General features: G+C 48.6%; 2 protein-coding genes across 6 annotated transcripts in view; one reads left to right on the forward strand and one right to left on the reverse strand.

Annotated features, from left to right (window-relative positions):
* THAP4 (THAP domain containing 4) overlaps window positions 1–4,152 on the forward strand; it is a 52,071-nt gene extending 47,919 nt beyond the window's left edge. For 3 of the 5 annotated variants that reach the window (XM_073360419.1, XM_073360417.1, XM_073360416.1), the window contains one exon: window positions 1,148–1,466. In XM_073360419.1, coding sequence (XP_073216520.1) covers window positions 1,148–1,267 — 120 coding nt within the window. In that variant the 3' untranslated portion in view covers window positions 1,268–1,466. Of the gene's footprint in view, window positions 1–1,147; window positions 1,467–3,458 lie in introns of those variants that run through there. The other 2 variants (XR_012160853.1, XM_073360418.1) reach the window with 2 other exon arrangements.
* A 1,861-nt stretch (window positions 4,153–6,013) lies between these two features.
* Window positions 6,014–22,908, reverse strand: part of BOK (BCL2 family apoptosis regulator BOK) — a 39,587-nt gene continuing 22,692 nt past the window's right edge. The window contains exons 4-5 of the mRNA XM_073360433.1: window positions 19,873–20,036; window positions 6,014–7,328 (exon numbers count right to left, since the gene is read on the reverse strand). Coding sequence (XP_073216534.1) covers window positions 7,203–7,328; window positions 19,873–20,036 — 290 coding nt within the window. The 3' untranslated portion in view covers window positions 6,014–7,202. The remainder of the gene's footprint in view (window positions 7,329–19,872; window positions 20,037–22,908) is intronic.

The following is a 22,908-nucleotide window of genomic DNA, read 5'->3' on the forward strand; positions in this document are numbered from 1 at the left end:
TGCTGATCATTTTAGCAGAAGATAATGTGTTTAATTCCAAAGGCCCAGCTCCTCCAAGGGATTTAGGTTTCTAATTTAAGATTTTAAATATCTCTGAGGAGCTGGGCCAGACTGCTTCCCCCTCAGCTGCCCAAACATCCAGCTTCCCTCTGATAATTTCTTCAGTGCAATTAATCATGGTCAACACAAAACTTTTGGATGTAGTGAAAGCTGCCAGTGTGTGAATCTGATGTCAAAATAACTAACCTAAGGAGCTGCTGTACTGATTGTATTATTAACTCTCTTAATTACAGGCCTAATGTTTTCATTTAAATGAAGCTACTTCATAATTTCCAGTCTGCCCCAGCTGGCTGCTGCAGAATTCAGGAAACATGCTGCAGAATTTAGGTCCAGCTTGTTACAGAGTACATTGGAGCTTGCTGCTAATAATCATCAGAGATGGAATTTGGCTTTGCTTTATGTGAGCATTCATTTTCCGTCAGAGGTAGTGATTTGTATTTGAAATTTAGCAAACTGGAAATGAGGTAAGAATGGCCAAAGCCCTAATGGCTGCTGCTATTCTGCAGCAAGAGATGCTTTTAAAGAGTGTGTAACCTCTGACACACAGCCTGTTTATTAGTGTGTTTGTTTCCGTTTGATGACTGGCATATTTTATTTTCCATCGGTCCTACTGCAGGACAGAGAGAACTGCCCTGGGGCCTAAAACCTGCAAGGTGCTCAGCAACCACCCAGAGGTGGCAAATCTTGTCTGCTATACTTCAGGCATCCCTCTTAGTGTACACGGTTCTCAGTGTAGGACCCAGCTGTGCAGTACAGTGGCAGCCATCACTCTGACAGTGGTGCTTTCTCTTAGGGGAGAAAGCTGCTCTCTGCTTTATTGGAGGGTACAGTGTGATTATTCCCAGTTTCTCCAGGTGCTCCTGTAACAAACCAACCTATTTGAAGGCATAGGGAAGGGAGGATTGCAACAGTCCTTAAGATTTTGCCTGTGGAAGTCTGTCAGACATGAGAAGGGCTGGGCCAGTAGCTTTCAGCTAAGGAAATAAGAGCCAAGCTTATTCTAGCCCCAGATGTTGGTTTACATTATTAAAAAAAAAATGCTAACTAGAACAAAATAAAGGGCTGTGTGTGTTTATTTCCCTCTCAGATTACCAGAAAATTTAGGCTCAATTCCGATGGGAAACTAGAACAGACCGTCTCCATGGCAACCACTGCGCAGCCAATGACTCAGCACCTTCACATTACCTACAAAAAGGTGACACCTTAAAAACAGGAGGGTAGGGTTTCCCTGCAGAAAAGGCGGAGCCTGGAACCTAAGGACAGAAGCACTCTTCCATCTTGGTGACCCATATTCACACCTGATTACAGGAGGGGGAGGCAGGTGAGCTACACATGCTGTTGGAAATGTTATGCAGATGTTTCTGTAACCGTATATATAAAAACCAAATAAAAAGCCTTTATTTTTATGGCTGTAGCTTTGGACCTTATTGCTGTGGGGGCTGTAAATTCCTCTGCTCTGGCAGTGATTAAACAAGGGGTTTCTCAGGCCTGTTCCCTAGTGAGTTAGGAGGGCTGGCAGATTCAGCCTTCTAATCTCTTATATGATCTAAACGGATCGCCACAAAAACAAAACAGGAAGATAAAAGCAGCAGCAGTACAGGGTGTGACAGACAGAACTCTCCATTCCATCTAACGCAATACACGCTAAAGGTTAGGAGAGAACACCTCCTACTGCAGGACAGAGAGAACTGCCCTGGGGCCTAAACCTGCAAGGTGCTCAGCAACCACCCAGAAGTGGCAAATACCCTTACCCCCTTTACTTCAGTGGGAGTGGAGGGAGCTGAGTAGATAGCAGGATGAAGCCAATAGAGAATCTGATCTGAATCACTAGGAGTCATTCCATTGACCTCAGTGGGTTTCGGTCAGGCCCAGAACAAATCCCCTCCCAGTACAGGATGGAGGGAGCTCTAGAGATAAGAGCCACACCTTCTCTAGTTTAAATGCAGAACACAATAAAACTCAGATTGACAGGCACATGATAAAGAAAAGCTCCAGAAGCTTTAAATAATGAGGGACTAGTTTCTGCAGCATTTTCAGTGACCTTGGTTTCATGGTTCAGCCTTTGATGGTAGCTGATATATAATATTAGAAATATCAGTAGGTCTTTGTGCAATGGAGATAAATTTGAATCTAAAATTAAAGCCTTAATACACGTGAGGCAGTTTGAAAGATAGTGAAACAACTACCTTTTCAGTGTGGGGAAGAGGGATCAGACAAAGTTTTCTGAGACATGGGACTGAAAAAATTGTAACTCACTTTATATGAAGGGGAAGCTATAACTTTGCCTAAACATTTCAAATGAATTTTATTCAAGATTTCTTGATGAGCTATATGGCATGGGCCTAATTTTGGTAAGGCTGGCTGTTTGTTCCCTACAGATTTTATTTGAGCATTTACCACACCATCAGGTTATGGAGGATTGTATAAAGTTCACCAAGTGGGGCCACAATGCTCAGATTCAAAGAGGTTACTCTCTTTTGTGAGGTTTTAAGCTCAATCTGCCAAACCACTTGGGTTCAAGATGGTTATAGATGCTGTCAGAAGCGTATTAGATTTGAATACTACATTTTATTGTGTTTAACTGAATAGCACATATAGTCGTCATACCACATCTCTAAGAAACTAACCCATCTACAGCAAATTTTTACATACCAATGATCATAAATACTTGGTTTAAAAACAAAAACTTAAAGAAATTATAAATCAAGAAAATTCTGAGACAGGTGTGTGAACATGCTGTTAGACTGAGATTCTCAAAGTCATCTAGGGGATTTGGACACAGTTTTCATTCATTTTAATTGGCCATCCAAATCCCTTAGTGGCTTTGTACATTCTCATGAGGATTTTTTTTAAATTAGACTTAGATTGAGATTTTCAGTGTTTCTTTAAAAAAGGGGGGGGGGAGGGAAAGTGAGGAAGTTTGGAGTTAAGATTTTACATAAGCTCTGAACTTTTTCTCCCTTGTCCCACTGTACTATGCTTCATCCAAGTAATGAAAATGCAGGTCTGATAACTGTATTACTTTTCAGTTTTTCTGAATTATTAATAATGGGGAAAATAATGCAACTCTCAGCTCTCTCCTGTGTAGAAAAGGTAAGGTCAGCTTAGCTCTCTTAGCTGCTTTGATGGAGCTGGGCATGCAGAGTCTACAACCACTACTAGTTAGAGGGTGGCATACAGCTGCTGAGGTGTTCAATCCACCTCAAGATGAGAGCTGGTCAAAATATTGCTGTTGAAAGATGCTGGACTGAAAATGGCTCTTCATCTTTTAGAAAACAATTTCCGTTGGCCAAATATTGGGAATTTCATCGAGAGACTTCAAAAATGAAAATTATTGGGGTTTGGATTTTCATCAAGAGTACAGAAAATTGACAAAACAAAACTTTAATTTTTGTCAGCTTTTCATGTAGGGTGGGGAAGAATAAGCATTTCCCAACCAGCTCACGAATCACAGAAAACTCTTCTGGCTAAGGACCACAGATAAATGTAAGGTGGAATTTTTTAATTATTATTATTTACAAATAAGGTGGATGATGACTTATCAGTATCAGGTTTTAAATGGAAAGCAAGTTATTAATAGTAATAATATATACAACTTACTCCTTTTCTTATTAAGCTAAATAAAGTGGAGAAATTACCTAACACTGTAGGTACCCTTACCAATCATTTAAAAAACACACAAAAAATTTAAACCAAGAAACCAGGAGTAACCTTCCCTCCCTAAATAGGGAAGGAGAAATAAGGAAGAATACCCCACCATACCTAAATATTATTCTTTGAACAGTGTAGTATTTAAGCACCTTGCTGCATCAGGGCATTCCAGTATAACTGCCATGTTGTGCACTACTGCAGGTATAACATCTGTTTCACTAACAATTATTATTGTCCGTACATTACTGCATGGGGTATGAAGAACTGCATAGCATTGGCCTCAGGAGCAGCTGCATAAGCATTATTACTGCTCCAAAACCTCCAGTCCCAGAGAAGAAAGAGAGAAGAGAGTCTGCTGTGGAACATGTTCTGCCATTCCCTGAGAGCTGTTGGTTAAAATAACTCTGCCATGTCCTATTGTGCATAGTTTTTCCAGATAAGAGATTCCCAACTTAGCAGCAGCTGTACAAAATAGACTATAAGTAATATGATGCTAGCTTAAAATGTTAGGTGAATGACGAACAGTGGCACTTTCAGGAGGGTCCATTGCACTTGGTTTAGGGAGCATGGAATGCGAGAAGAGTGTGATCGTAAAGTCACAGTCCACTACTTCAAGGATTAGAGTTCAGGGAAACCACCTTTACAAATTCCCTATAAACTGCAAAACCAGATTTTCCTCCCCAGAGTGAATTTTCACAGCTTTCTCCAAGAAGATGCTCCTCTTATGTCTGCCTCTGTCAAAAAAACTCCTCTTGCAGGGGCAAGTGCTGCCTATAGTCCCATGGCGGGGGCCCTCTATGGACTTTAATAGAAGACGTATTGTACGCACAAAGGCAGTTTTTAGATACAGGTGATCAAAAAAAACCCAAATCCTTTCTGGAGCTCTTCTCAAAACAAGATTAGTAGAATACCTTTCTGTATCACTTCACTATCAGTAGTGTTTCCTGTTTTAATCACTGGCTGCCTGTATATATAACCCCCCCACACACACACTCCTCTTGAGCAATGCTTGTTTGTTTGTTTATTCTTATCTTTTTGTTATACTGCCTTAATTGGTGCATTTAACTCATCAAGTGCCTTAATTTCGTGCATTCTCCCTTAGTGCTAGTGCTTTACTTACAACACATTTGTAGCCTGCAGCATTGTAATTCAAAGCAGCTTCTAAATCCTAATCTAGACAAAGATTTAATGGTGCAGCACTGGATTGGGTTAGCTAGTTTGATTAACCCACACGTAGACTAAAATGCCAGTCAAGACAAAAAAAAAGGCAGGTTGTATTTTACGATATGCTAAATTAGTTGAGATAAAGCCTGGCGGCTAGTATAGGTATTACTAGTGACGTGGAACTGGTCTACAGATTTTGTACCATTCTAACTCTTTGGTTTAGAAACCAAAGTTTACTGTACATTTAAGGAATAAGCTATACTGATAAGCACTTTATACCAGTAGAACGGTCTTCACACTAAGGCATTGTACTGCCTTAACTAGATCTACTTCTGAACAGACAATTCTAGCAATACAAAAACGACATTTAGACCAGTCCTGAAGTGTTAGCTAGCTCGATCTATGACAATCCTAGGCCAGGTCTACATTTAAAAATTTTGCTGGCATAGCTGCCTGTTAGGAATGTGAAAAAATAATCACATCCCTAACTGACACAGTTCTGCTGGCAATAACCCTAGTGTACATGTCGTGATTTCAGCAAAAAAAGTCCTTTTGTCCATGTCTTGCTGGGGGGAATTGGTATAACGTGTAGTGCAAAAGAAGTCTTGCTGGAGTGCAATGTCTACACTGGGAGGGATTCTGGTATAGTTCTACCTGCAAACCCTTTCCAGTGTAAACAAGGCTTATGCAGATTCAGTAGAAGGGGTGTGATGTGGGTTACTGTTTTTTTTTGTTTGTTTTTTTATTAATTATTATTAATGTGGAGGCAGCCAGAAGAAGGCTGTTTGCTTTCTTAAGCCCAAAGCTCCATGAGCTTTCACACCTTCAGAAGGGAAAATGCTGTTTTTCCCCATATAAATATAGGGTAAAGATATCCACCTCCCCAATATTCATGCATGTTCCTACTCCAGAGAAACTGGTTTTCTGAGTAGGTCTAACCTTAGGAGCAAGGCAGCTGGCAGGATCTTGACCCAGGACTAATCTGTTGTCAGTGCAGCTCAGCTGAGGCTACTCAGCCATTATGCCTTTGGAGACAGAGATATTTTTTAAGATGTGTTAACTAATGTGAGTTGAACCAGGCAAGCTGTAGTTTTAACAGGTTAGCTGGCTGTGGGTAAACCACAGAGGGGAGCTCAGCATTTACTTCACCCAGCTAATGTATTAATATCCCAGTGCAGACAAGGCAAATTGTAGTTTTAACATGTTAAATACCCTTTTTCACCAGCAGTGACCTGACCTGTGTGTATGTCTCTCTCTCTCTACACCACTTTAGACTGTTCTTGTATTTGTTTAAAAAACACCACATTAGTTCACAGAAGCCAAACTCCATCTATTTTTATTATCTACCACAAGAGAAAATTGCAAGTCAGAATTTATAATTTGCTAAAGGAGAAACATTTGTCACACTCAATACAGTTTTTCCCACTCACATCATGCTGCTCACTTGTGACTTTTCTCCACATTCCCCCCACCCCACATTGTACTTACATGCTCTTGTTCTTTGGCTCCATCTGAATCTCCTTCTATAATGCTCAGACAAAGCTGTCATGTGAGAATTGATGCTTTGCTCCCATCATTTTGTTCACCTGTGTAAATCACACTGATTGATTTCTAAACAGTCTCTGCCCCTGCTGTCCCCTTTACAATTACTTGTTACAATACAGTAAGTTGGTCAGTTAAAGCATGCTGTATCCCCCAGATTGAGTTGTTCTGGTAGTCCTTACACTCCCAAAGTCACAACTGGTTTGTAAATTACTTTAGCAGGGGCATCAGCTGAAGAGGGCAGCTCAGTCAATAATCCACCACTTCACAGCCTACAAAGGTATCCCCTCAACCACAATGTACCATGCACAAGGGCACAACAGTCAGGCTTGGGTACAAAGTTGAAGACTGCATTAGCCACTGATATACTGAGAAGAGCCTAACAAAGGGGACTTAAAGGGACAATCCATTTTTCAAGTGAGGGGCACATTTTTCCCTCTGATACCATCTCCATGTCCCCCTGGTACAGAAGTGCAACTGTGTGACATGACCAGAAAATAAATACATGTATGAATATCCATATCACACACTAGTAAGAGATTAGCCCATCAGTCTGCCCTGGGAAAAACAAGGGCTTCAAAGGATTACTCTGGATCCTCCTGTCACAGAGAAAAGGATGTTTACAGTTGGATAGCTGCTCCCTGCTGAAGGGAGAGGAGAGAAATGTTTCTGTTGATCCCAGCCTCTCTTCTCTTCCTCTTCTTCAGCATCAGACAGGTCTATGGTTATTGTTGCTTCTGGGTGTGGGAGGAGCTGGGGCTTGGGGCCACATTTGGTGACTGGAATCATCTCTCTGGTAACAGCACAAAGAAGATGGCCTTCAGGAAGTGACCAAAGCTACAAATGGCAGCCACAAGCCAATGGGAGCGAAGGCTGGGATCAGTATTCACCACACATTTTGTGATGTCTGCCTAAGGAGAAGGAAACAGATCATCAGAACACACAGAACCACACTCTCCCCTACCACCTCCAATGGCACATCCTGGCCTCGAAGACTGTCTCACACCATGCCTCCTGCTGGGTGAAGCTGGGACTGGCCCACCGCTGCCCCCAGCCAGCAATATTACACCATTTCCCCTGTGGTGCCTCCTTGCAGCAACGAGTGCTATGAGCACCATCTCTGGCATTGCCACCCCCTGTAAGCTGTTAAATGATGCCTGAAGGCACTAGCGAGCTCTGAAAGATTTATTCATATTATTCTGCACCATCTTCATTCACACTGTCTTCCAACTGGGTTGCTGAACATTCAGCTCATGTGACAGCAAAATAAACTCTCTCCCCTTTCAAAAAGGATACCCTCTTCACCTACCTTCCTGCCTCCTTAGTAACAACCAGATTCTGCCCAAAGATCGGGCTGTTTAATTTCAGCTCAGATTGCTTTTACTTTTTCTCTTGCCTTAACGTTTTATTTGGATCTCAGTTGGCCAAATCAACCCCCCCGGCTTAAGCTTTATTTGTTGACGTGTGCATTAGCACAGATGCCTCCTAGACATGTGGGCTGACCTCAAAACCAGCTGCCCAGAGTGATCCTTAAGTAGTTAGGGGAATGTAAGCTAGCCTGAAAGGGAGAGGGCAAGAGGAGGAACCAACCTAACAGCAAATTCGTGTTAGAAGGGATATCTTCTGGCACTGAAAAGGTGAGGGTGGAAAACCTTTAGAGGGCAGGAATGAACAGGACTGAGTTGCACAGAAAACTGCATCTTTGGAGAAAAAACCCAACTGTAGATTGTCCCAGCAATGCAAAATAGCTGGCTTTGTGAACTGAGTCAGAAGATCTGGATTCTCTTTCTGCTTCTGCCACAGATTTCCTGGTGACCTTTAGCAAATTAACATGTCCCAAGTGGTTGCAGACATGGCCACAGATTTTGGGATGCCCAATTTATGCCCAAGTCCAGTATTTTCTCATAATGCTACAGTCTTAGTCTTTGGGGGCTTCAGATGCTCAACACCTTTGAAAATGAGCCCCTATGTGCATCTCAACTTGGTCACCTAAAGCTAGTGGGAAGTTTGGGCCTTATTCTGTGCCTCTAGTTCCCCATCTGTAAAATGAGGCTAATGCTGACAGAGCTCATGGAAGTATTGTGAGTTTTAATTTATTACTGTTTGAAGAGCTGTCTGAGCCTCTTAGATGGAAGGCAGTGTAGAAAAGTAAAGTATTATGTTATAACCACACTCCTACCTTGCCCAGTAGCCTGGCCTCCCAGGTTTAGGATTACCTCAGTTTTTCATACGCCCTTCAGTCCATTCCTAGAGCATCCCAATTCTCTAACAGGGAGCTCTGGTGAGCAGGGGTTGATGTAGGGCTTGCACCGATTGAAGGCACTGCTTGTTGAGGCAGTGACATCAGTGGGAGCAGAGTTGACCCCTTCATGGGGAACTGTGATACGAACTATCCCAAACAATGTAAAGGTATATGCAAACCCCTACATTAATGTCATCTGTGCCTGATGTTATAAGAGTTAGGAAAATCAGAGCTAGTGTGCCAACAGTAACCTTGGTGCAGCATTGTGAGAAATCTACATTCCAAGATGGGGCTAATAGGCCATGCAAAGTGAGGTCTTACACTCAACATGATGGCATTTCTTTGTTTGTCTGGCTGTAAAGAGAGAGCTTTTGAATGCCCCATCTCATCAACTTCAAAATTGCATGGAATGGTCTTGGTATCAATGGGCAGAAGTCTATTGATTTTGGTGAAATTGAAGAACCAGGAAGGGGAAAGGGGGGGGGACACTTAGCGCTCCTGACATCTGATTAGCAGAGCACAACATCAGCCACCTATGTAACTGCTTAGAGATCTAAGAACCAGTTGATGGGAGCCATTAACACCTTCCAGTATAGCAATACCTACCCCCATCTCAGCTCTGTCCATCCCAATTGAATTTAAAATGGTGACACCATGAATGACTTCTCTCTGACAGAAAGAAAATAAATAAAAATGGGGCAGGGGGTGAGGAACACCAAGAGGCCTTGGAATGGGAGGAAGGAGGGAATAAGAGGGTATGGGGGTGTGAAGGTTTCAGTTGGTCCTCCGAGCCCCTAGGAGGCGGTGGAGAGCTATGGTCCCACTGGCAGGCCTTAGTCACACCTTTTGGGTGCTGGGGAATTAGTGGGGAAGGTGTGCCAGCCGGAGTCTGCAGCGCGCCCCTCAGGCAGGGGAGCGCCGGTATGAGTCTGCAGCGCGCCCCTCAGGCAGGGAAGCGCCGGTATGAGTCTGCAGCGCGCCCCTCAGGCAGGGGAGCGCCGGTATGAGTCTGCAGCGCGCCCCTCAGGCAGGGGAGCGCCGGTATGAGTCTGCAGCGCGCCCCTCAGGCAGGGGAGCGCCGGTATGGGTTTGTGGCGCACAGTTCTGCTACCCAAGGCAGGTTGGCCGGGGTAGGGGAACGCAGGCCCACTCAACTCCACTGCGTTCCAGCCCAGGGCCCTGACAGTGGCGGGAGATGAAGGTCCCGCCAGTGGGTCAGCGGGGGGCCATCCGCGCCCGCTGACCAAACACATCCACCCCACGGTGCAGTTCTGCCCCTGGGCTACTTCCTACCCTGTCTCTCAAGTGGGTCTCTCCGGTCCCTCCAGCTCGTCCGGGTATTCTGCTGCTGGTAGCTCCAGCTCCCACTCTGTGTCGGACTCACACTGGCCCGGGCTACAACCGGGCCCTTCCAGGTCCTCCGGGTACTCAGCGGCTGACAGTCCTGGTCGCCACAGGCCTTCCTCCCGGTCAGGTTCCTCCTGGCCCAGGGCCTCCCCTGTGTCAGCAGCAGGATCGCAAGGGAGCAGCCAGCAACCTGTGTCTGTCTCCCTCCTTGGTGCTCTCCTCACTGGGCAAAGGGCCCCGCCCTTTGTACTTCCTGTCCCACCCCTCCCCTTCCGGGGATTGGCGTAAGCTTGGTCTGGCCCTGCCCACTCAGGCTGAGAGGGTGGCTCTTTACCCTCTGGTTCAGAGGGAAGTCACCCTTACTCCCTATGTACCCTACCCCTCAAATCCAGCTCCCGATCTTCGGAGCTGGCATCCTCACCCTCTCAGAGGCGGGATAGGAAATCTGCATTGGCGTTGTCTGGTCCCGCCTGATGGTGAATCGTGAAGGCATAGGGCTGCAGAGCTAGATACCACCGCATTAGCCTGGCATTATTGTCCATCTTATTAAGCCACTTCAGGGGTGCGTGGTCCGTAACCAGTATAAAGGGGGCCCCGAGGATGTAGTAGCGGAGAGCATCGACTGCACACTTAACGGCTAGGGCCTCTTTCTCCACAACGGAGTAGTTCCATTCTCTGGGGAACAGCTTCCAACTGAGGTAAACAATAGGGTGTTCCTCCCCATCCACCTCCTGTGAGAGGACTGCCCCAAGCCCTACACCTGAGGCATCAGTCTGAACGATAAAGTCACGATGAAAGTCAGGGCTGAAGAGTACTGGATCGCTACACAGCCGTTCTTTGATAGTTCAAAAGGCCGTCTCGCACTCGTTGGACCAATGCACCCGGCGGGGATTGTCCTTGGTCAGGAGCTCCGTTAGCGGGGCCCTAATGCTTGCGAATGTTTGGGGTACAAACCGCCAGTAATAACCAGCTAAGCCCAAGAATTGACGCACCTGCCTCTTCATGGTCGGCGCCGGACATTCCTGGAGTGCTTGGACTTTCCCGATGAGGGGGCGGACCTGTCCCTGGCCCAAGGTGTACCCCAGGTAAGTGGTTTCCTCCCGCCCGATTCGGCATTTTTTTGGATTGGCCATAAGCCCAGCTGTGCTTGGTTAAGATGCTCCTCCCAGTTATTGCCATAGATGACCACATCGTCCAGGTAGGCCACAGCGTACTTCGTGTGTGGTTGCAACACCCGGTCCATCAAACGCTGGAAGGTTGCTGGGGCCCCATGTAGGCCGAAAGGCATCCGGGTGAAATGGTATAACCCTGAAGGGGTGGCAAATGCGGTCTTCTCCTTGGACCTGAGATCCAAGGGGATCTGCCAGTACCCCTTGGTGAGATCTAAAGTGGTGATATAACAGGCCTCCCTGAGCCGGTCGAGGAGTTCATCGACGCGGGGCATTGGATAGGCATCAAATTTTGAAATAGCGTTTACCCTCCGGAAGTCAATGCAAAACCGCTGGCTCCCATCTGGCTTTTTTACGAGGATGACGGGGCTCCGCCACTCACTCTGGGAGCGCTCAATAACACCCAGATCCAACATCGCCTGGACTTCCTCCTCTACGGCCTCCCGCATTCGCCTAGGCAATGTGATCTCGGACCACCACCCCGGGTTCCATCTGGATCACATGGTAGGTGAGCGTAGTCCACCCGGGTTTCATGGTGAATGTCTTGGGGAATGCCCTTACTAAGCAGAGTGCCTGCTCTTGCTGCTCGACTGTGAGTGTCTCTACTAGCTGGGGCTCACCATTATCCAACTCCTCAGGCGGTTGGGGCCCCAGGTCCGGTTCAGGGGGATATGGGGCAACTAGGAGCCCTTCCCGGTCCTGCCAGGGTTTTAGGAGATTTACGTGATAAATCTGCTTTTCCTTACGGTAACCAGGTTGCCGAATTTTGTAGGTGACAGGCCCTACCTGGCAGAAGACCTCATACGGACCCGGCCAGAGGGCAAAAAGTTTTGATTCCTCCGAGGGAAGCAGGAGGAGTACTCGGTCTCCTGGCCCAAATGATCGAGCCTGGGCGCCCCGATTGTAGTGCTGCTCCTGGGCTCTTTGGGCTGTGTTTAAGTTCTCCCTGGCGAGCTCGCCCGCCCGCACCAGCTGCCCCTGCAGTTGTAAGCCGTATTGCAAGAGACCCTGTGTTGCAGACGGGTTGTGTTCCCAAGTCTCCTTCAAGAGGTCCAACACCCCGCGGGGTCACCGCCCATAGAGGAGCTCAAACGGGGAGAACTTCGTGGATGCCTGGGGGACTTCTCAAATTGCCAGTAGTAAAGAAGGGAGCAGCTGGTCCCACTGGCAGAGGTCCTGGGTGGGGAAATGCCGCAACATTTCCTTCAGGGTCCGGTTAAACTGTTCGACCAATCCGTCAGTCTGGGGATGGTAGACCGAGGTCTGCAATTTGTTAATCCCCAATAGGGCACATACCTGACGGAACAGCTTAGATGTGAAATTGGTCCCTTGATCAGTGAGTATCTCCCGTGGGAGGCCCACCCTTGCAAAGATCTTCACGAGCTCCGCAGCGATAGTGCGGGCTGTGATACTTCTTAAGGGGACGGCCTCGCGGAAGTGGGTGGCGTAGTCCATCAGGACGAGGATGTATTGATGGCCCGCCTTATTTTTTGGAAAAGGCCCGACCAGGTCCATTGCTACCTGCTCAAATGGTACACCTACGACTGGTAAAGGGACCAGGGGGGCCTTCCGTACCCCTGCCGGAGCTGCATGTTGGCAGTCCGGGCACGACACACAGTAATCCTTCACCTCACGGTGGACACCGGGCCAGAAGACCCTGGCCAGGACCCTGGCCACAGTTTTTTCCTGCCCTAAATGGCCGGCAGCCGGGATGTCATGTGCAAGCTTCAGGACAGCCCGACGATGAATGCGGGGGACCACGAGTTGGGTCCGGACCTCTTGAGCCTGGGGGTCTCGGTCAAGGCGGTAGAGCCTCTCGTGGTTGAGTTCAAACCTGGGCCATTGGGTGGTGCGCCGCACCTCCATGACCTCACCACCTGGGCCAGCTGCTCATAGGCAAACCGGAGCGTAGGGTCCTCCCTTTGATCCCAGCTAAAGTCCACCAGGTCAGGAGGGGGACCAGCCATTTCCAGACCATCCTGCCCGGGGGTGAGACCTGGGTCAGCTCAGGGTCGGAGCTCGAGTCAGGTCCTGTCTTCCTCTCAGGCGGGGCTCCCTCGAACGTCTCTTTGGTGGGTAGGGATTGGAGCACCTCAGCGAGGTCTGGCCAGTCACGGCCCAGGATCACTGGATAGGCGAGGGATGACGCCACCACCACATTCATTAACTGAGTTGCTCCGTTCACCGTGATGGGGACCCGAACCGTGGGGTATGATTTTACTTCTCCGTGGATGCACTGAATCCGTACTTCCCCAATGGTCCGCTTGGTGTCCGAGAAGAGCGCCTGGCGGACAAGGGTCTGCCCACAGCTCGAATCAACTAGACCCACCACGGGGACCCCGGCGACTTCCATGGGAGCTGTCAGTTTGACCACAGAGGGCAGACGGGTCCGTCGCTCCCCGGTGCACACCAGGCCAAAGTTGCAGTCCATCGCAGGACAGCCCCGTTGCAGATGACAGTACTCGCCACATCGGAAACAAGGTCCTACCTCTGGGCGCGCCGGCCACATGGGGGCACCAGTGGGGCTGCAGAGTTGGCTGGGGCCCAGTGGTCGGGTTAACGTCCAGGGCCAGAGAGTGGTGTGGACTCGGGACGTCGGGAAAACTCGGTCCTGCCGCCATCTGGTCGTTGGGTACGGTGGGGTGCGTTGGTTTGGGAGGTGGGCCCCCTCTTTTCAAGTTTCTGTGCATTGGGTCCAGGGTTTGGGGGGCGGGCGGCCGGTCCTATCGGGGCCTCTGCCTTGAGAAAGTCCTCCATAAGCGCGACGGCCATGCTCAGACTTTGTGGCCGGTGCCGCAACACCCAAGCCCTCCCCTGGGGCGGGAGGATGTGCACGAATTGTTCGAGGATGACCTGTTCCGTCACCTCAGCTGCTGTTCGACGCTCAGGTTGGAGCCATCAGGTATCTGCGTCCTTCAGTTCCTGGGCCACGGCCCGGCGCCCGGTGGGTAGACCTTTTCCTGAAACCCAACTGAAACCCGTATGAGTCTGTAGCACGCCCCTCAGGCAGGGGAGCGCTGGCACGAGTCTGTAGCGCGCCCCTCAGGCAGGGGAGCGCTGGTAGGGAAGCGCCGGTATGAGTCTGTAGCGTGCCCCGCAGGCAGGGGAGCACTGGTAGGGAAGCACCGGTATGAGTCTGCAGCACGCCCCTCAGGCAGGGGAGCACCGGTATGAGTCTGCAGCGCGCCCCTCAGACAGGGGAGCGCCGGTATGGGTTTGTGGCGCACAGTTCTGCTACCCAAGGCAGGTTGGCCGGGGTAGGGGAACGCAGGCCCACTCAACTCCACTGCGTTCCAGCCCAGGGCTCTCATGGTGGCGGGAGGCGAAGGTCCTGCCGCTGGGTCAGCGGGGGGCCATCCGCGCCCGCTGACCAAACACATCCACCCCACGGAGCAGTTCTGTCCCTGGGCTACTTCCTACCCTGTCTCTCAAGCGGGTCTCTCTAGTCCCTCCAGCTCGTCCGGGTATTCCGCTGCTGGCAGCTCCAGCTCCCACTCTGTGTCGGACTCACACTGGCCCGGGCTACAGCCAGGCCCCTCCAGGTCCTCTGGGTACTCAGCGGCTGGCAGTCCTGGTCGCCACAGGCCTTCCTCCCGGTCAGGTTGCTCCTGGCCCAGGGCCTCCCCGGGGTCGGCAGCAGGATCGCGAGGGAGCAGCCAGCAGCCTGTGTCTCCCTCCCTCCCTGGTGCTCTCCTCACTGGGCAAAGGGCCCCGCCCTTTGTACTTCCTGTCCCACCCCTCCCCTTCCGGGGATTGGTGTAAGCTTGGTCTGGCCCCGCCCACTCAGGCTGAGAGGGTGGCTCTTTACCCTCTGGTTCGGAGGGAAGTCACCCTGACTCCCTACAGGGGGGAATACAGAACACCTGGCACAGGGGGAAAGCAGGGGGACACACACAGAGCCCCTGCAATGGGGACTGGGAGGGAAGTAGGGTGTCCTTGGTGTGTGCAATGAACAATGAAGTGTGTGCCCCCCACCTCCGTTGTTATATAATCCTTCTGGATGCAGCAATGCTATCTGTGTGTATCTATGGCTCTTCAACAAGGTGACATTTACACATCTGTCAGGAGCAGAAAGATCGTTGCAATTAATCTGAATTATTTAGATTACTAAGGGCCTGAATCTGCCACTCTAAGGCAACTGGAGAGATAAGGTGGATGAGGCAATGTCGTTTATCAGACCTACCTTGTCTCTCTAACATCCTGGGGCCAACACTACACTGCATACTCTAAGTACATATCAACTGAGGGCCCATTTCTGCCAGGGTTACTCTTGGAGTAAGTTACCAATCAGCACAACTAACTGAGAATACCATCTAGTCTACAAATCAGTGCATTGGTGGAAACATCATTGGTCTGTATCTCCAGTCAATGGATGGAACCATTGCCTCACTCACAGACCCCCTTGTTAATAACTCTTCCCATCAGGGACCCCTACATGTCTGAGGCCTGCTTGGCCTGAAAGAACTTGCTTTCCCAGTCCAAAGCACTGGAAAGCCAAACGTTTCAAAGTTGGAAGGTGCCTGCTTTTTTCCAAACATTATTTGGTTAACAGCACTTCAGCCAAGTGTTAAATTAACCAACGTTTACCTGATAAAGCATCGGAAATGAGAGTTTCAAAGCTGTTAATGAAATCATTATTTCAGTAGCGCTGGGCTCCGATAAGCCATTGTGACAGCACTTCGCTGGCTTACTGCTATTCAGCAAACATTGTTTAGCAACTTGCTCTTCTTTACTGCTCAGAGCTCTGGTATGAAACTCCAGAAAAACCTGAGAGTCTCTGGATTAAGATTAGAAGTGTGAGCAACAAGGGTGATGTCGTGGTGGGAGTCTGCTATAGACCACCAGACCAGGGGTATGAGGTGGACGAGCCTTTCTTCTGGCAATTAACGGAAGTTACTAGATCGCAGGCCCTGGTTCTCATGGGAGACTTCAATCACCCTGATATCTGCTGGGAAACCAATACAGTGGTGCACAGGCAATCCAGGAAGTTTTTGGAAAGTGTAGGGGACAATTTCCTGGTGCACGTGCTGGAGGAACCAACTAGGGGCAGAGATCTTCTTGACAAACCGGGAAGAATTAGTAGGGGAAGCAAAAGTGGATGGGAACCTGGGAGGCAGTGACCATGAGATGATCGAGTTCAGGATCCTGACACAAGGAAGAAAGGAGAGCAGCAGAATACGAACCCTGGACTTCAGAAAAGCAGAGTTTGACTCCCTCAGGGAACTGATGGACAGGATCCCCTGGGAGAATAACATGAGGGGGAAAGGAGTCCAGGAAAGCTTGTTGTATTTTAAAGAATCCTTACTGAGGTTACAGGGACAAACCATCCCGATGTGTAGAAAGAATAGTAAATATGGCAGGCGACCAGCTTGGCTTAACAGTGAAATCCTTGCTGATCTTAAACACAAAAAAGAAGCTGACAAGAAGTGGAAGATTGGACAAATGACCAGGGAAGAGTATAAAAATATTGCTCAGACATGCAGGAGTGAAATCAGGAAGGCCAAATCACACCTAGAGTTGCAGCTAGCAAGAGATGTTAAGAATAACAAGAAGGGTTTCTTCAGGTATGTTAGCAACAAGAAGAAAGTAAGGAAAGTGTGGGCCCCTTACTGAATGATGGAGGCAACCTAGTGACGGAGGACGTGGAAAAAGCTAATGTACTCAATGCTTTTTTTGCCTCTGTCTTCACAAACAAGATCAGCTCCCAGACTACTGCCCTGGGCAGCACAGCATGGGGAGGAGGTGACCAGCCCTCTGTGGAAAAAGAAGTGGTTTGGGACTATTTAGAAAAGCTGGACGAGCAGAAGTCCATGGAGACGGATGTGCTGCATCTGAGAGTGCTATAGGAGTTGGCGGATGTGATTGCAGAGCCATTGGCCATTATGTTTGAAAACTCATGCCAATCGGGGGAGGTCCCGGGTGAATGGAAAAAGGCTAATGTAGTGCCCATCTTTTAAAAAGGGAAGGAGGAGGATCCTGGGAACTACTGGCCAGTCAGCCTCACCTCAGTCCCTGGAAAAATCATGGAGCAGGTCCTCAAGGAATCAATTCTGAAGCACTTAGAGAAGAGGAAAGTGATCAGGAACAGTCAGCATGGATTCACCAAGGACAAGTCATGCCTGACTAACTGCCTTCTATGACGAGATAACTGGCTCTGTGGATGAGGGGAAAGCAGTGGATGTATTATTCCTTGACTTTAGCAAAGATTTGACACGGTCTCCCACAGTATTCTTGCCAGCAAGTTAAAGAAGTATGGGCTGGATGAATGGACTATAAGGTGGATAGAAAGCTGGCTAGATCGTGGGCTCAACGGGTAGTGATCAATGGCTCCATGTGTAGCTGGCAGCCGGTATCAAGCGGAGTGCCCCAAGGGTCGGTCCTGGGGCCGGTTTTGTTCAATATCTTCATTAATGATCTGGAGGATGGTGTGGATTGCACCCTCAGCAAGTTTGCAGATGACACTAAACTGGGAAGAGAAGTAAATGATTAGGGGACTGGAACACATGAGTTATGAGGAGAGGCTGAGGGAACTGGGATTGTTTAGTCTGTGGAAGAGAAGAATGAGGGGGGATTTGATAGCTGCTTTCAACTATCTGAAAGGGGGTTCCAAAGAGGATGGATCTAGACTGTTCTCACTGGTAGCAGATGACAGAACAAGGAGTAATGGCCTCAAGTTGCAGTGGGGGAGGTTTAGGTTGGATATTAGGAAAAACTTTTTCACTAGAAGGGTGGTGAAGCACTGGAATGTGTTAGCTAGGGAGGTGGTGGAATCTCCTTCCTTTGAGGGTTTTTAAGATCAGGTTTGACAAAGCCCTGGAGGGATGATTTAGTTGGGGATTGGTCCTGCTTTGAGCAGGGGGTTGGACTAGATGACCTCCTGAGGTCCCTTCCAACCCTGATATTCTATGATTCTACTGTTACTAGTTTGTAGCAACTGGAATTTGTTATATTCCGTGGGGATTTTCATTGTGAAGAGACTCCTGCTGGAGGTGATTCCTGAGGCTGTGAACTCTTCCCATGTGGGATGACACCCTAAAGGGTTAATTACTGTTTTCCCCCAATGAAGGGGGAGCGTGGGAGCTGGCTGCCTGCTGCAGTCTTTCAGTCGAGGTCTCCATACGGGCTTTCCTGTACCAGCACAGAGTACAGTGGCCCCCCTTGGCAGCCCCATCCCTGGTGTGTGCGTGTGAAACAGGAGGCGGGTGCACAGGGGAAACTTGGATTCAGTGCCAAGACAAATGAAGGGCAGGGCAAGGCAGGCAGCAGATTAATGGCCCTCCTGGAACAGCCATTTCGTTTTGGCCAGTTTGTGAGCAGGGCTGGGACGTCGCCCACAGAAATGCCCAGGTCAAGGTGAAGAACACTCAGGGAAACAAGTGCAGCCTCAAAGAGAGGATTGGCAGCAGTCCACTGCTCAGAAGAAACCATTTTTGCACTTCGAAAGGGAAGTGTCACCTTCCTCCAGCCCAGGGTCAGCTACTCGCTGACAAGCGCATGTCAGAGACAGCCTGCAACCCGGAGTGCAGGCAGCAGTTACAATATATTAGTTTGGTGTGTCAGACTTGTAGCTCCTAGTTTTTAAAATAAGGGACCAGCAGCTAGTATAAATCAGCCTAGCTTCATCAAATTCAATGGAACTCCACTAATTGCACCATCCGGGGCTCTGACCCCTCATGTAGGGCTGCTAGGCTCAGGGAATTGAAAAGAAGCAGGGGTCTGTTCACATCGACTGCAGGTAGCTGGCACTGGTCTGACAACAGAGTTCCTATTCCACGGGAATTGCAACATTTCACAATTTGGTTTTGTTCTGATTCAGAATGAAACAAGTCAAAATTTCCCTCAGAATGGGGAACAAATGATCTCTCTGACAATGCTTTCCATCTGTAGGTCTCAAAGGCAGGAGAGTCCCCATTGTCCTCATCAGACAGGTGGGAAAACTGAGGCACAGCAGCAAACTGAGTTGTTCAAGGCCACAGAGCAGCTCAGTAGCAGAGCCAGGAACAGAACCCAGGTCTCCAGACTGCCATTCCAGGGCCCTATCAATGTTTATCACTAATAAGCACCACAAAGTGTGTACACAGTGGCATTTGCCTAATGAACCAGTCCACAGGTACACCAGGGAGAGTTACACATTTAGTTATACATGTAGCACCACAAAGCTGGGTCTGGGCTGGGGCATGAAGTGAGAGGTTTTTAATAGCTACATAAACAAGTTATGTTTACTTTCTAAACCTTCTCTTTTGGAACCGTGCAGGCAGCTTACAGATTAAATAATTTTCCTAGAAACTGAACGAAGGGGCCAGTAGCAGTTGTTCATGTTACAAGACTCCTGCAGTTTGCATGCTCTCACGACCACTAGCAGGTGGCACCAGAGAGGCTCAGGACTGGAAGAGAAAAGGTACTTGCAGGCAGGATGCAGTTAGGCTATCAGAGTGGCGCAGGAAGTAGAGGATTAGAATAGCCGGAGTTGTTTCAAGACAGGACTGAGATGTAGGAACAAAGCTGTGCTGAGGCCAGTACTGGTGTAAACAAGACTACTGGAGGTCAGAACTGAAGTCGGTTGGCAGAGCAGTGGCAGGGAAGCTTGCAAAAACCTAGCTATAGCTTAAGGGATCACTCTTGGTTTCACTAACACTAGGAACATCCTCATAATCATTCACAATTTAAAGCAAGCATGAGAAATTCAACACCTCTTACCCAGCCTCCTCTCCTCTTCAGCCACGTCACCAAGGTCTTGCGGACAAACTCTCCCAGGCAGTCCACAATGGCATGCACCATTGCTGGCTGGGCCTGTCTGACACAGTCCACAGCCAGCCCAGCAGCCACAGCATAGAGAGACACGACCTTGCCCCATGTTACACCTGCACGAAGATGGGATAACAGTCATTTTCACGCACATGTGAAGTTGGGAGTTGGGGCTGGCAAAAGGCATGCTGTTTAGAAGCCGAGATGAGTTTCTCTCTATGTTTGTGCAGCTTTCCTAGTTCAGGTGCAGTAGCACCTCTGCATCTTCCTGCGCTGGGGAGTGTAGACTACACTAAGGTGAATTGGGTGCAGCGACTGGGGAAGTGGTGCCCCACCTTCACTCTTGAAGCAGGGGGACTTTAACACATATCCATCCCTAGATGTGCTTTGATCTCACATCAGCCACAGTTCTACAGTTAAATGGCTACCAGCACACTTGACCCCTGTGCAGCAGAGTGCAGAAAGCTGACCAGACAGATCACCAAAGCAGTGACTGGTGCATTGTGGGACAGAAGTAGGAGGTGTAGCTATACCAGTGGGGCTATTACGCCATTGATTCTCACCCATACCCACACTGCACCAGTGGAGCCCGACATGAGAGGACCACATGGTGGTTAGTCATGCTCAATGAACGTCCTAGCCAAACAGCAGTGTGATCCTCTGTGCCCTGCTGGGAGCATGTGTGTGATGTTTCTGTTCTACTAGAAGGGTGGTGAAGCACTGGAATGGGTTACCTAAGGAGGTGGTAGAATCTCCATCCTTAGAGGTTTTTAAGGCCCAGCTTGACAAAGCCCTGGCTGGGATGATTTAGTTGGGGATTGGTCCTGCTTTGAGCCGGGGATTGGACTAGATGACCTCCTGAGGTCTCTTCCAATCCTAATATTCTATGATTCTCTGAAGTGTGTTACAGCACCCTAAGAGGCCCAGACCCTGGCTAGTACTCCACACCTCTCCAGTGCGGACTCAGCTTTACTGTTACATCACTAGACCAAGCCGCACAGTCAGGCAGTTGCAGCACAATGACAACTTGGCACACTGCAGAGGGAGGACTTCTTCACAGTGATTTATGGCCCAATATTCATCTGAAAGGGAGGCAAGGATGCAGGGCCTAGAGCATGTGCCAGAAGGCATGGATATCCTACGCACAATACCACATACTGGAAATTAAATGAACCCCCCCAAAGGTTTTGGTGCCATGCCTAGATCTAGTTCGAATGGCACTGTACGGCCCTAGGAACTGGCATGTGTGTGTTGGGGGAGTGGAATGTTGGTCAGTTATCTAATCTCCCTGACAGCAGAGCTTCCTGCAAGCTGACCTGCCAGACGCAAGTGCCCCCTGGAAGTCATCCCAGCAGCATTCATCTTCCTGTTCTGTTAGCGCTACTGATAAGCACTCCACAACCATGAGCTCAGCACTGGGCACAGTCCAACCCAGTGTGCCTCCCATGTGCTTTGCCACTGGGCGGCAATGGACAGCTCCTCAATGCTGAAGAGCTACGGCCAGAGATCCCCTGCAGTGCTATTAAGGTGAACTATGACCCAGAAACTTGACCCTCTCCCAGCCATGCAAGAGAAGCAGCACAGCACAATAGCGTTGTCTCTCTAAACCTCAGAGCTGAATGAGAGGAACATTTTCCAATTACTCTAGTATTTTAGATAGCAATTGTTAACAAATAGGCGGTGAGACATTTTACAGTTCTAGAGTTCTGTGTAGCCTGATCAAGGCCTCTCCCAGCTGCAAGAAGAACCCATGTGAAGCACTGGTAGTGCAAAGCCATGCAGAGAAGCTGTTGCCTGAAGATGGTCTGAAGGAAAACACAGCCATACAAGAGAGGAGAGGAATTATCTTATTCAACATATTTCAGGAGTGAAAAGGAGACGAGCCAGGGACAAGAAATTGGATGTGCTCAGGGAAATGTCATTTCATAAGAAAGCAAATTATGAAACACACGTTGGCTGGTGCAGCATTTCTGCTGCAGAGAGCTCCACCTCTTGCCTTCAGAGTACTTCCAAAGCCATCAGCACCTGAGACGCTGGAGAGCAAGAGACAGATTCAGGAGTCTCTCTTGCTTTTTACATTGGAGCTCCTCTTCTCTCCTCTCCATTTACTCCACTCCATTGCACAGCACATGTGAATTTCAACAGAGGATAATTCTACTCAGTGACCAAAAGGGACCTACAAATGGATTCTGCAGAGTTGCCTTTCTTTAGTGAAATCTGATTAAAACAAACGGCTCTTTAAACTTCAAATGTAGGTAGACGGCGTGGAATTGGTTAAAATGAGTGAAACAAAAATCATCTATGCATGCTTCATCTGATAACAAGAGGCTGCTTGTTCCAGTCATGTCTTGTAGGAGGTCAAAAACCACAAAGTGCTCTTGAATAGAAGTCCTTGTGATAATAACCTAGCTGCAATTCAGAGTCCCCTTGCATTCCTCCTTCCCTCACCAATCCTGCATGTTTGGGAGCAGAAGGAAATATCAGTAATCCAAATTAATAGCCAATTCGATTGCATTTTTGTTCTCATCAGATTAGCCCAGGAGAGCCCCTGCTGCATGGCCCTCACTTGTGTATTTCAGCATCCCTGTGGTATTCTCAGTCAACATTTGGCTATTGTTCTCATCTGTGTTATTTGTCACCATGACAGCCACAAGGGTGAGCCAGGAAGAGGCTACAAAGACCACAGGAAAGGAAGAGCCATAGACAGTGGGTGCACGTAGGTGTTTATACCATTGAAGGAAATGCTACTCTTTTCAATACACTCTCTAGCCATCTAATGAGCCCTTCAGAATTCTTCAGTATCCCCCCCATTCATGACATCTTGGGTCAGAACCTCAGCTAGTGTATGCATAGTGTTGGCATAACTCCACTATACTGATTTCCGCACTGGGATCTGGCCCTTTTTGGTTCTGTGGGTAGTCACCCACAATTATGGGAACAAATTTACTGGTGCAGTTCCAAGCCTTTACTGATACCGACTCAGATTCT

The sequence above is a fragment of the Lepidochelys kempii genome, chromosome 9, assembly GCF_965140265.1.
Source record: "Lepidochelys kempii isolate rLepKem1 chromosome 9, rLepKem1.hap2, whole genome shotgun sequence".
Lineage (NCBI taxonomy): Eukaryota > Metazoa > Chordata > Testudines > Cheloniidae > Lepidochelys > Lepidochelys kempii.